Here is a 12,932-nt window from a genome sequence, read left to right as displayed (position 1 = left end):
AATTTGAAACTTTTTTCTGCCATCATTCACTTTCAAGCGAGGTTTCCATTAACTGAGATTGAATTTCTATGTGAACCTCTATTAACGCTGTGAATTAAATGTGACATTTCACTGGATAGTGAAGTTTTTTTTACATCAGTGCAGCTAACATTGAAAACCACTTTCTGTCTGTTCTAATTGAAGATGTTCAACAGAAACACAAGGAAACACTCCGGGTACAAACTGAAACACTGAGAGTGAACACTATCCTAATAAAGGAGAAGGTTAAGATTTTCCAGCTGGTTGATCGATACGCTGAGCTAACGGTCATTTCTACTGTTCGAGATCGGACACTTGTAGAACATGAACTGCTGGTAAGAGGCCGAGATCATGAAAAGTGGAGAAAGAAACATCTCCGGAAAGAACTGGAAAAAATCCGACCTGATCAATTGTTCCAGAGCAGTTTTTCCTGGGTGGGATTTTTGCTTCAGAAAGTAAAGAGTTTATTCTGGAGATCCACTTCTGGGAGTTCAGCAGCAGTGAGTGGAGTCCCGGGGATTGGAAAAACAACAATGGTACAAAAGATTGTTCATGACTGGGCCACTGGGAAAATATACCCAAACTTTCAATTTGTTTTCAGTTTTAAATTCCGGGATTTGAATACTATTAACTGTAAAATAAACCTGAGGAATCTGATACTGGATCAGTATCCTTACTTTGGGAATGTTCTGGGAGAGCTCTGGAAGAATCCAGAGGGATTACTGTTTATATTTGATGGTTTGGATGAATTCAAGGACACGATCGATTTTACTGACAATCGGAGAAATACAGAACCTCAGTACATGTGCACAGATCCCGAATGCTGCTGTGAAGTGTCTGACATTGTGTACAGTTTAATACAACACAAGCTGCTCCCAGGATGTTCAGTGTTAGTGACCAGTCGTCCCACTGCATTACATTTATTGGAAAAGGCTGAGATCAGTGTCTGGGCTGAAATCCTGGGATTTGTTGGCGATGAACGGAAGGAATATTTCAACAAGTGTTTTGAAGATCAGACGGTGGCAGCAGCTGTTTTCAAACACGTGGAGGAGAACGAGATCCTGTACACCATGTGTTACAACCCTTCCTACTGCTGGATCCTCTGTCTGTCACTGGGTCCCTTCTTTACACAAAGAGACAGGAAACAGCAGCAAGTTCCCAAGACCATCACCCAGCTATATTCCTACTATATTTACAACATTCTGAAAAACCATAGCCGAGAGATTGAAAACCTCCGTGATGTGTTACTGAAGATCGGTGAGATGGCCTTCACAGGAGTCTCCAGGAAGAAGATTGTGTTTAGAAATGGAGATTTGATCGAGTACAATCTGCAACCTTCCCAGTTCCTGTCTGGATTCCTGATGGAACTTTTGGAGAGAGATGATTCTGTCCAGAGTGTGGTTTACACATTCCCGCACCTCACCATCCAAGAGTTTGTAGCCGCACTCGCACAATTCCTGACTCCAAATCCCGGGGACATCCGGAATCTCCTCAGTGATGCCCACAGGACGAAGGATGGGAGATTTGAGATACTTCTGCGTTTTGTTGCTGGTCTCTCCTCCCCACAGGCAGCTCGACCCCTGGAGGAGTTTCTGGGTCGATTTCCTCATCAAACAACCTGCCGAGTGATTGACTGGGTGAAGGAGACGGTTGGAGGACAGATTCGAAACACAAGGAGTGAAACTGGTAAAAGGAACCTCCTGAACGCATTGCACTACCTGACTGAGTCTCAGAATAAAGCACTGGTTCAGGAGATAGTGGGATCAGTCGGAGTGCTTCATCTTTGTGGATTGAAACTGTCCCCGATTGACTGTGCAGTCCTGTCTCATGTCATTGCACTCTGTGAAACAATAAAAGAACTCAATCTGGAGAACTGCAATATTCACTGTGAAGGACTCCAGCAGCTGAAACCCATTCTGCACAAATGCCATGTCTTGAGGTAACGATTTATTTGTCTGTTTGGAAAATTGGAGAAATGAATTGAATTATTGATCTGGTTTTAAAAGATATATAGTCCAGCTCAACAAGAGCGAAACAAAAATGTGATAAATAACAGAGATAAGAGAAATAAGAGAATTCCCGAAGGAGTGGTAAATCTAAAATGGATCCTTGTGAACTATTAGGAATGTTAGTTTTTCCCATAAAATCCAGGATTGAAAGAGCAGCAGGAATGAGAACATTCTTCAAATTTTAAACAGCTGCTTATTGAGCTTCAGGAGACTAATTCTGATCATTAGCAAATGAAACCAGACTAAGAGACATTTGAACACCACACACTGACTGCACTTTATTTAACAAATACACTTACTGACAGTCTCTGAATGTATGAGGAGTTGAACAGAGTGTAATTTATTGTCATTGACAGGAAAAACTGCTCACTGATTTCTTGAAGTCTTTTTAATGCCTTCAGTACTTTCCGAGAGAAAAGTTGTTGCCGGGGGTTGATTCAATTTGTTTCTCACTCTTCTTGTGTTCAGACTAGGCATCAATGAACTGGGAGATTCAGGAGTGAAACTACTGTCTGCAGCTCTGAGGAACCCAGACTGTAAAATACAGAGACTGGGGTACGTAACAGATGGTGTTTATGAAGACTAGATGCCAGACATTGTACATTTTTAATAGTAACAGTATCAGTAATATTAATAAAGACAATGTCCTTTGTAGTATAATAATGCTGTTAATAAACATTGAGTAGTCACCCTGATTTGTTTCTCCGTCCCTACCCCCAACCACCTTCTCTCTCCCTCTCTCGGCTTCAGACTGGAGGAAAACATTCTCACTGCTTGTTGTGCCAGGGATCTTGCCTCAACTCTCTGTACAAATCGGTCACTGATAGATCTGAACCTGAGTGGTAATAAACTGGGATATTCAGGAGTGATGCTACTGTCTGTGGCTCTGGGGAACCCGGACTGTAAAATACAGAAACTGCAGTAAGTACCAGACTGTTTGAGAATGTGTTTATAATAACTGGGTGTCTGACACTATACATTATTTTTTGTATCAGTAATAATGTTATTATTCAGTATCAGTAATAGCTTATTAATAATAACTGGGATTTATTCAGTTACATACTGTTTCTGACCTGCAGGCTGGGTGATATCGGTCTCACAGTTTCTTGTACCGAGGATCTCATCTCTGTTCTCAGTACAAACCAGTCACTGACTGAGCTGAACCTGAGTGGTAATAAACTGGGAGATTTAGGAATGAAACAACTATCTGTGGCTCTGAGTAATCCAGACTGTAAAATACAGGAACTGAAGTAAGTACCAGAATTTGTGAGCTGGTGTTTATAATAACTGGATATCTAACACTGTATATTATTAGTATCAGTAATAGTATTACTAATAAACACTGCACAATATTAGTATCAGTACCAGTGTCATTAATAAACATTGTGCATTAGTATCAATAACAGTGTTATTAATAAACACTGCATTTTTTTGTATCTGTCAGTGTTATTAAACACTGTACATTAGCATCAGTAATAGTGTTCATAAACACTGTACATTACATATTAACATGAATAATACTATCGGTAATAGTGTTATGAATAAGCTCTAGGAGTTATCCTGAGTTAAATTGTCTCTCTATTTCTGATCTCCAGGCTGAGTGGTGTTGGTCTCACATCCTATTGTGCTGAAGATCTAGTTTCAAATCTCAGTGTAAACAGGTCACTGACAGTTCTAGACCTGGGTTATAATAAACTGGGTGATTCAGGAGTAAAGCTATTGTCTACGGCTCTGAGGAACCTGGACTGTAAAATACAGAAACTGCGGTAAATAGCAAACTGTGTAAGATTGTGTTTGTAATAACGGGATGTCTGACACTACATACTATTATCAGCAAGAATGCTAGTAATAAACACTGTATTTTATTAGTATGAACAATGTTTAATAATAGCACTATTACTGATAATGTAGAGTGTTTATTAACATCAGTATTTGTGTTATTAATAAATACTTAGGGCTGGATTTTCATTCCAGTGGCTGCCTCCGGGAGCCCGGTACAATTAATGACAGTGGGTGGGCTGTGTAGGCTGTATGGCCAATAAGAGCCTTCAACACTGACACATCAGCAACCCAATCATTAGAGGTGAGAACTGACATTGCAAGTAGGAGAGACGGAGGGCGCTTCAAGATGGAGGTGTCTTCTGAAGACTTAAAAAAAATAGAAAGAGACCACATCGTGCACAGGGCGGCCAGCAGCCACAACTGCGGCCTTTTAACAAATGTGGTTTTGGGAGTAGGGGGGTGGGGCGGGGGGTGGTAAACTGGTAAATGGAGCTATATCCCACCCCAGATCTGCTGCTGGGAGGCTGTCTTCATTTATCAGCCAGTTTATGGTCTCCATGGTGCCAGTCAACAGCAGGAGAGGGGCATTAATAGGCCCTTTTAAGAGGCTTAATTGCCTACACGCCACTTGCAAGCGGGTAGTCATTACCCCCGACCCTCCAACCCAGCCACATCCAAAATGGCCCAGAGGTGGGACCATGGTGACAATCTGGTGAGCGAGCCAGTAGTGGGAATTTGCGGACTGGCCCATCTAGCCAGTGACACTCCCATCCCGGAAACAAATAAATACAAGTAGATCATTGTTAGTGTCTCTATCCATCTATATATCTTATCTGCATTTCTCTGATCCCCAGGCTGTGTGATAATGGTCTCTCAGCTTCGAGTACCAAAGATCTGACGTCTGCTCTCAGTACAAACTGGTCACTCACTGAGTTGGACCTGGGTCATAATAAACTGAAAGATGCAGGAGTGAAACCACTGTGTGCGGCTCTGAATAACCCAGACTGTAAAATACAGAAACTGCGGTAAGTACCAGACTCTGAGATTGTGTTTCTAATAACTGGATGTCTGACACTGTATGTTACCAGTCATAATCTTATTAATAAAAACTAAGTGTTAAACATGGATCAGTGATAGCATTCACACTGCTGAATCCGAAGGTGTGGGTTCAATTGTCATTCTAGATACTTGAGTACAAAAATCTAGGCTGACGCTCAGTGCAGTACTGAGGGAGTGCTGCATTGTTGGAAGTGCTGTCTTTTAGATGAGATGTTAAACCAGGGCACCCTGTGTGCTCTCACAGATGAATGTAAAAGATCCAATGGCACTCTTTTGAAGAAGAGCAGGGGAGATATCCCCGATGTCCTGGTTAACAGTTATCCCACAATCAGCATCACTTTTAAAAAAAAACAGGATGCAATGATCCCATTATCGTGCAACATTTAAGGGCTCCAATAAATACCAAGAGGATTGTTTTATAAGAACCATTGGCTTGCACATCAGTATCCAGAAGGGAATTCAAGACAAGAGTTAAATTCAGGACACAATCATTTCACCTCCGCTCACAATAAAGGTGTTTAATAATTTTGAAGGGGTTACAGCACAGTGTATTTACTTTGAAGGTGCCAGGACAAGTTGATAAGACTGTCACCAGTATCATTAGAACAGATAACCTGATCATTATCACATTACTGTATGTGGGAGTTTGCTGTGTATAGATTGGCTGCAGCGTTTCCTATAGTACAGCAGTGACTACAATTGAAAAAGTATTTCACTGGCTGTAAAGTGCTTTGGGATGTCCTGAGGTCATGAAAGGCACTATATAAATGCAAGTCTGTCTCTGCCTATCTTTTATCAGTATCAGTGATAGTGTTATCAGTAATAGTGATATTAACAAAAGTTTGGGATTTACCCTGATTCCTCTTATTTCTCGTTCTCTAATCCGTAGGCTGGATGATACACGTCTCACAGATTCTTGTGCTGAGGATCTCGCCTCTGCTCTCAAAAGAAACCGGTCACTGATGGTTTTAAACCTGGAATCAAACTCCTTCACAGACCAATCTGTCCCCGCTCTCCGCCGCCTCATACAGAACTGCAGAAGTCTGGAGAGAATCGAGTGAGTGTTTGTCATAGAGTCATAGAGAGATACAGCATCGAAACAGGCCCTTCGGCCCACCGAGTCCATGCCGACCATCATCCACCCATTTATAATAATCCTACATTAATCCCATTTCCCTCTCCCATCCCCACCTTCCCTCAATTCTCCTACCACCTACCTACACTAAGGTAAATTGGCCATTGTAAATTGCCCCATCAACCCGCAAGTCTTTGGCATTTGGGAGGAAACTGGAGCACCCGGAGGAAACCCACGCGGTCACAGGGAGAACTTGCAAACTCCACACAGTTTGTGTTGATGTTTAATATTAAAAATAAACTATAAACTTGTTTGTCACTTTTATGGGTGATATTTGTCTGTAATTATTATTGAATTAATTATTCCAGTTTCCCTGTTATTTACACTATTGTTCATAGAACATAGAACAGTACAGCACAGTACAGGCTCTTCGGCCCACGATGTTGTACCGAACATTTAACCTACTCTAAGATCAAAGTAACTACCTACCCTTCAATCTGTTTATTTCCTGTTTAATCTTTAATCTGTTTCAGGTTGTGGCAGAATAAGTTCAGTTCAAATGGAGAAAATAAACTGAAGTCATTGCGGGGTTCAAGACGCCGACTGAATGTGGAGTTGTCATCATGTTAATTATTGCTTTCATTATCCGATCATTTTTGGCTGATTTTCTGCCCCTCCTCTTTAAGCATCCACACTCCAAGTTTAAATCCTATTGGCCATTTACTGGTTTCCAGCTTGAGCTCAGCAGGTGTCATCTCCCAGAGGCCCAGCAACAGGGTCACGTGACTCAGCTGCCCGGCCCCAGAGCGCTGCTTCTGCAGGATATCCGGGACTGAATGTTCCCCAATGGGGCACTGGGGAAATGTACAGACAGGAAGGGTCCAGGGTGGAGCCGCAGTGGAACACTTAGAATTGCATTCCGTGTTCCTGGGTTTGGGGATCACATTACTGGGGCTTCTGGCTCACTATCAAGTGCCCATTGGCCCTGCTGGAAAGTGAATTTGGGGGTTCAGGATGGGGGGGGCAAGCTCTGTTCAACTGGGATGGATCCCACTGTCCAATATGGACCAACTCCCAGTGTCTGGGGTAACCCAGTGAGCGTATCCTATTGGGGAAGTTCCTGAGGATGGTGTACCCAGGATTGTTCAGCAAACCAAGAGGAGAAATGGGGGAAGTGAAAAGGCAGAGAGTCGGGATCAATGGGTCTTTTTCAGGTTGGAAAGCCGTAACTAGTGGGGTGCCACAAGGATCCGTCCTAGAGCCTCAGCTAATTACTATCTATATTAATGACTTAGAGGAATGGACAGAGTGTAGTGTATCCAGATTTGTTGACGATACAAAAATAGGTGAGAAGGCATGTAGTGATGAGGACACAAAGAATCTGCAAAGGGATATAGATAGGTTAAGTGAGAGGGCAAAAACTTGGCAGATGGTGTTCAATGTGGGAATGTTTGAGGTCATCCACTTTGGTAGGAAAAATAAAAAGGCAGATTATTATTTAGATGGAGAAAGACTACAAAATACTGCAGTACATAGGGATCTGGGTGTTCTTGTGCATGAAACACAAAAGGTTAGCATGCAGGTGCAGCAAGTAATTTGGAAGGCAAATGGTATTTTGGCCTTTATTTCTCAGGGGTTAGAGTTTAAAAATAGGGAAGTCCTGTTAAAACTGTACAGGGTGTTGGTGAAACCACACCTGGAGCACTGTGTACAGTTTTGGTTCCTGTATTTAAAAAAGGATATACTAGCATTGGAGGCAGCTCAGAAAAGGTTTACGAGGCTGATTCCTGGGATGAAGGGGTTGTCTTATCAAGAATGGCTAAACAGGTTAGGCCTTTATTCAGTGGAGTTTCGAAGAATGAGCGGTGATCTTATAGAAACATGTAAGATTTTAAGGGGGCTCAACAGGGTAGATGTTTCCACTAGTGGGGGAATCTCAAACTAATGGGATCTAATTACACAATAAAGGGGCACACATTTAAAACTGAGATGTGAAGGAATTTCTTCTCTCAGAGGGTGATGAATCTCTGGAATTCTCTGCCTCAGAGTGTTGTGGAAGTTAGGTCACTAAATGTATATAAGGAGGAGGTAGATAGATTTTTAAAATCTAGGGGAGTCGAGGGTTAAGCAGAGCAGGCACGAAAGAGAAGTTGAGGCCTGGGACAGATCAGCCATGATCTTATTGAATGGTGGGGCAGGCTTGAGGGGCTGCATGGCCCTGCTCCTATTTCTTATGTTAAGTGCCAGGTTGGAATCCTGTTGTTCTGTGTGGCTGATTGCGAGCATTTGCAGTGTTTAAGGATCCCAAACCTTCCGTCTTTCTGACACTAACATGAGGATGGGTATTGGTGTTACAATGGAAATTAAACTCTGTACTTCTTACGGTTGTAATTTGTAAACAATCACTTCCGAATGCGACCTCCGACCATGAGATTGTGAAAATACCTCTCAGCTCTGCTAAACGTCCTGGGGCAACTAAGGATCCAATGAATAGACTTCTTGTTCCCCATACTCACGTGACTTTGTACAATGACTTACACTTGGAAATGTTTCTGACTTTATTAAACTTCACCTCTCTCTGACTCCTGGATTTTGTAATAGTCCTGATGAGAATTGTGTGATGTTGAATTAAATGGTGCATTATCTGGCCCGAAGGTCTCTAATCATTGCCATTACCTGATAAAGCTGAGTGTGGATCAGAAGCAGCTTCCATGAGGGGAATGTCAGAGAGCCAGGTCAATGAAGCATCGCTATTTAAGAAAGGTGGGAGGGTGAAAGCAGGGAGTTATAGACCAATTAGCCTAACATTAGTTATCGAGAAACTGCTGGAGTCTATCATTTAGGATAGTGTGACTGAACACTTTGAAGAATTTCCACTAATCAGAGAGAACTACCAAGGATTTGTAAAAGGCAGGCTTATGCTTTATAAACCTCAGTGAATTTTTTGAAGAGGTGACTGAAGTGGATAGGTGAATGTCTATATGGGATATTTATATGTACTTCCGGAAGGCATTTGTTAACCATAAGAGACTGTTGTCTAAATTTGGATTTTAAGGAGCTGAACGCAAATTATTGATCTGGTTATGAAACTGGCTGAGTGGCAGCAGACAGAGTAATGATAATGGGCAGCTACTCTAACTGGTAGGATGTGACTGTTGGTGTCCCACACAGACCTGTGTTGTGGCCTCAACTATTCACATTTAATAACAACTTAGATGATCGGATAGGAAGACATATGTCCAAATTTGTTTATGAAACAAAGATAGTTGGCATTGTAAGTAGTAGATGGAAGCAAAACAGTACAAAGAGATATTGTTGATGTGCAAAACTGTGGAAAATAGAATTCAGTGTAGGTAAATGTAAGTTCATCCACTTTGGACCGAAGGAATTAATCGAGTACTTTCTAAACGGTGAAAAGCTAGTAGTGCTGGTCAATCAAGAAGTGGGAGTCCAGACACGCAACATTAAAATGTCATGAACGGGTACAGATAACCTTTATATGTAGAGGACCAGGAAACTTATGCTTCAGCTATACAAAACCCTGGTTAGCCTATAGCTGGAGTACCATGAGGTGTTCCGTGCAGTAAACCCTCGGAAGAATATTCTGGTCTTGGAGGAAGTGGAACGTAGATTTACCAGAATGATAACCTTGTCATGGAATCTATGGTTGCAAAGCTTTTCTTTTGTGACAGACCCTAACTGGAAGGGTAAATGAGATTGAAACAGAAATGGAACCACAAAACAGAAGCAGTAACTGAACTGAAAAACTGAAACAGAAGTTGAGAAAAAACTTCAGTTTACCAGGGAAACTGATTTGATTTGAGTATTTCCAGCATTTTCTGTTTTTGTTGTACCAGATATGGTGTGTTGTACTCTGAACGAGACAATATGGGATTGTAGATATGACATAATTCATCAACATACTGTCCCAGCTGATGGGTTCAGCCTTGACAAGAAATCACCAAAATGTCAGACTGGAATAAATAAATGGGGCAAGGACCAAATTAATGGCATGTATAAGGTAAAGAAACAGCATTGTGTGACTACCGCAGTCACTTATATTACCGTGCGTTCAACCCAATGCCCCATACTGGAACTGTCTGACTGCAATGAGAAACACTGCTATCATTATTAGAACATTGATACCAGTACATCATCATACCATCACATATCTGCAGATGACAGTGCCCTTGGATGATGAAGCCATTCAGGCCATTGCAGCTGATAGGACACCCATAACTAGATCATCCCAGAAACATACAATGCCAATGTTATGGACAAAGAAAGAACAAGAAATCACGAGATTTGTGAATCATAAAACTAAGATTGATCGATTTTTGTTAGCTGAAGGTAATATGAGATAAAGGGCAAAGTAGGTTATATGGAGTGAGGTCGCAGATCAACATTGACCTCATTGAATGGGGAAGCAGACTAGAAGGGCTCAATGGTCTACTCAGTTTCCTATGTTGCTAAGTTCCACAACTGGTGTCTGAAAGGGACAATGAACAACAAAGTGTGACAAAACAGATAGTAAAAGCTACAAAGAATCAAAATCAACACAAAAAGTTTCACAATTATATTAGGAAAAGGAAAGTGGTCAAGGGAATGCCAGTCCTTGAAAAGTGACAACTGTGATATTGTCAATGAAAATAATGAACTGGTAAACACATTCAGTAATTACTTTGCATCAGTATTTACAATGGTGGAAGATGTCAGCAGGCCAAACATCCCAGGAAAACTAATACTGAATCAAGGACAGGGGCTCACTAAAGTTAACGTAAGCAAAATAACACTAATGAAGAAAATAATAGCATTAAAAAGTTGCAAAGCAGCAGCTCCAGTTAATTTCCATCCCAGGATTTTAAAGGAAATAGTTGAGAACATTGCAGATGCCATAACTATAGTCTGTTAAGGTTCTCTCCATTCAGGACCCGTTCCTTTATATTGGAAAATTGTGCTGATCACTCTGTCATTTAAGAAAAGTGTGAGAGGGAAACCAGGGAACCTGTTAGACTCACATCTATTGACGGGAACTTACTAGAGCCTGTAAATAATAGGCTGACTGAACACCTTGAAGATATTAAGCTGATCAGAGTGAGGCAGCATGGATTTGCAAAGGGTAGGTGATGTATGACAACCCTGAATGCATTTTTTGAAGTAGTGACTGAAGTAGTGGGAATGTCTATGGATGTTATTTATATGGATTTCCAGAACGCAGCTGATAAACTCCTTCAGAACAAACGGTTAACTAACTTTGGGGTTCATGAAATTGATGCAAATTATTGACCTGGTTAAAAAATTGACTGAATGGAAGGAGACAGACAGTATGTATAATTGGCAGGCACTCTAGCTGGCAGGATGTGGTGTCCCGCATGGATCTGTGTTGGGGCATCAACTATTCACTGTATTTATAAATAACTCACATGATGGAATAGAAAGCCATGTATTCCAATTAGCTGATGATACTAAGGTGGCACATGGATGGAATGCAATATGGATGGAAGCAAAATATTATAGGAAATATTAATATATTGAGTATATGGAATAAAGGCTGTGGGAAATGGATTTCAATGTAGGCAAATGTGAGGTTATCTTTGTTGGATCTGAAAAAGGATAGAACAGGGTACTTTTCAAATGGTGAAAATTTGGAAATAGTGGAAATCCAAAGACACATGACTGTCCAGGTGCAGAGGTCATTAACTTGTCATGAACACGTACAGAAAAGAATCATGAAGGCTGATGGAATGTTGACCATTATATTTAGTGGACTGGAATACAAGGGGGTAAAAGTCATGCTTCAGCTGCACAAAGCCATGGATGGACAACACCTTTCTGGGCACCACACTTTAGGAAGGAATACATTGATCTTGGAGGGAGTGAAGCATAGATTTATTGGAAATGATACCTGGACCGCAAGGATTAAATTACGAGGAGAGATTATACAAATTAAGGTAGTATTCCTTAGAACTTAACGTTTTAAGGATGATTTAATTGGAGTTTGAAAGCTATTAAGTGGGACAGTTCAGATAGAAACAATTTCTGCTAGTTGAGGAGTAGGACTCGGGTGCATAGTCTAACAATTAGAGGCAGTCTTTCATGAGTGAAATTAGGAAACACTTGGACACACAAGGGGTGATAGAAGTTTGGAACTCTTTTACACAAATGACAGTTGATTCTGGATCAACTGTTAATTTGAAATTTGTAGATTTTTTTTATCAACTAAATTAGTAGATAAGGAATATTGGCAGGTAAATGGAGTTAGGTCACAGATGATCTCATCAAACGGTGGAACAGGCTTCAGAGCCTGAATGACCTGCTCCAGTCTCTATGTTCCAATGGCAGAATAAAGAGGCTGCAGTCAGGCGGTTCCGATCATGAAATCTAGTTATGCATCTTGTCTCCAGGCCTAAAATCAAGCTGATTACAGGTGGCAGGGACCTGACCATTAATATAGGCTATAGGCCCAATGAAATATAAAAATCATACAATCTCAGAGAAAGAAGCTTAACAGTTCCACTCGTGAGGGTGATCTGCCATGATCTGGTGACACCATCTATGGTAACAATAAAGGTAAAACCCTACAGAATCCCAGAAACCAAACTGGAGAAGGTTAGACAGGAGATTAAGAGGATGTTGAAACTAGGTGTAATTGAGTCTTATAGGAAACATTCATGAGAAGCCGAGGAAGGTAAGGGAAGTTTTGGAGGTGGACCATGTGACAGTGAGAGAAGAATGAAAATTGCAAGGAAGTTGATAAATTTTTCCAGTTCATTGTGAGAGTGGGAAACGGCATCAATAGAGACATCATGGATTTGAAATAAGGAGGTGAGAGAGGGCACCTGAGTAAGGCTGGAATAATAAATGTTGCACACATCCCACAAAAACAGTGGGCATAGCTTAGACCCATGCTGGTTCCCAGAGCAATGCCTCTATTTGGAGAAAAGGAACGGAGTTAAAAGTTGTTCAAACGAGAACAAGTTCAGCCAGGT

At 41.2% G+C, this 12,932-nt stretch overlaps 1 protein-coding gene across 4 annotated transcripts in view; it reads left to right on the top strand.

Annotated features, from left to right (window-relative positions):
• Positions 1-8,574, top strand: part of LOC137385154 (NACHT, LRR and PYD domains-containing protein 3-like) — a 48,100-nt gene extending 39,526 nt beyond the window's left edge. For 3 of the 4 annotated variants that reach the window (XM_068060095.1, XM_068060097.1, XM_068060099.1), the window contains 8 exons: positions 184-1,957; positions 2,496-2,582; positions 2,778-2,948; positions 3,107-3,277; positions 3,623-3,793; positions 4,664-4,834; positions 5,758-5,925; positions 6,477-8,574. In XM_068060095.1, coding sequence (XP_067916196.1) covers positions 184-1,957; positions 2,496-2,582; positions 2,778-2,948; positions 3,107-3,277; positions 3,623-3,793; positions 4,664-4,834; positions 5,758-5,925; positions 6,477-6,573 — 2,810 coding nt within the window. In that variant the 3' untranslated portion in view covers positions 6,574-8,574. The remainder of the gene's footprint in view (positions 1-183; positions 1,958-2,495; positions 2,583-2,777; positions 2,949-3,106; positions 3,278-3,622; positions 3,794-4,663; positions 4,835-5,757; positions 5,926-6,476) is intronic. The other variant, XM_068060098.1, reaches the window with a different exon arrangement.
• Positions 8,575-12,932: the final 4,358 nt, after the last annotated feature.

This window comes from Heterodontus francisci, chromosome 28 (genome assembly GCF_036365525.1).
Source record: "Heterodontus francisci isolate sHetFra1 chromosome 28, sHetFra1.hap1, whole genome shotgun sequence".
Taxonomy (NCBI): domain Eukaryota; kingdom Metazoa; phylum Chordata; class Chondrichthyes; order Heterodontiformes; family Heterodontidae; genus Heterodontus; species Heterodontus francisci.
Note: the sequence above shows the minus strand (reverse complement) of the source record. Positions and strands in the feature narration are given on the sequence as shown.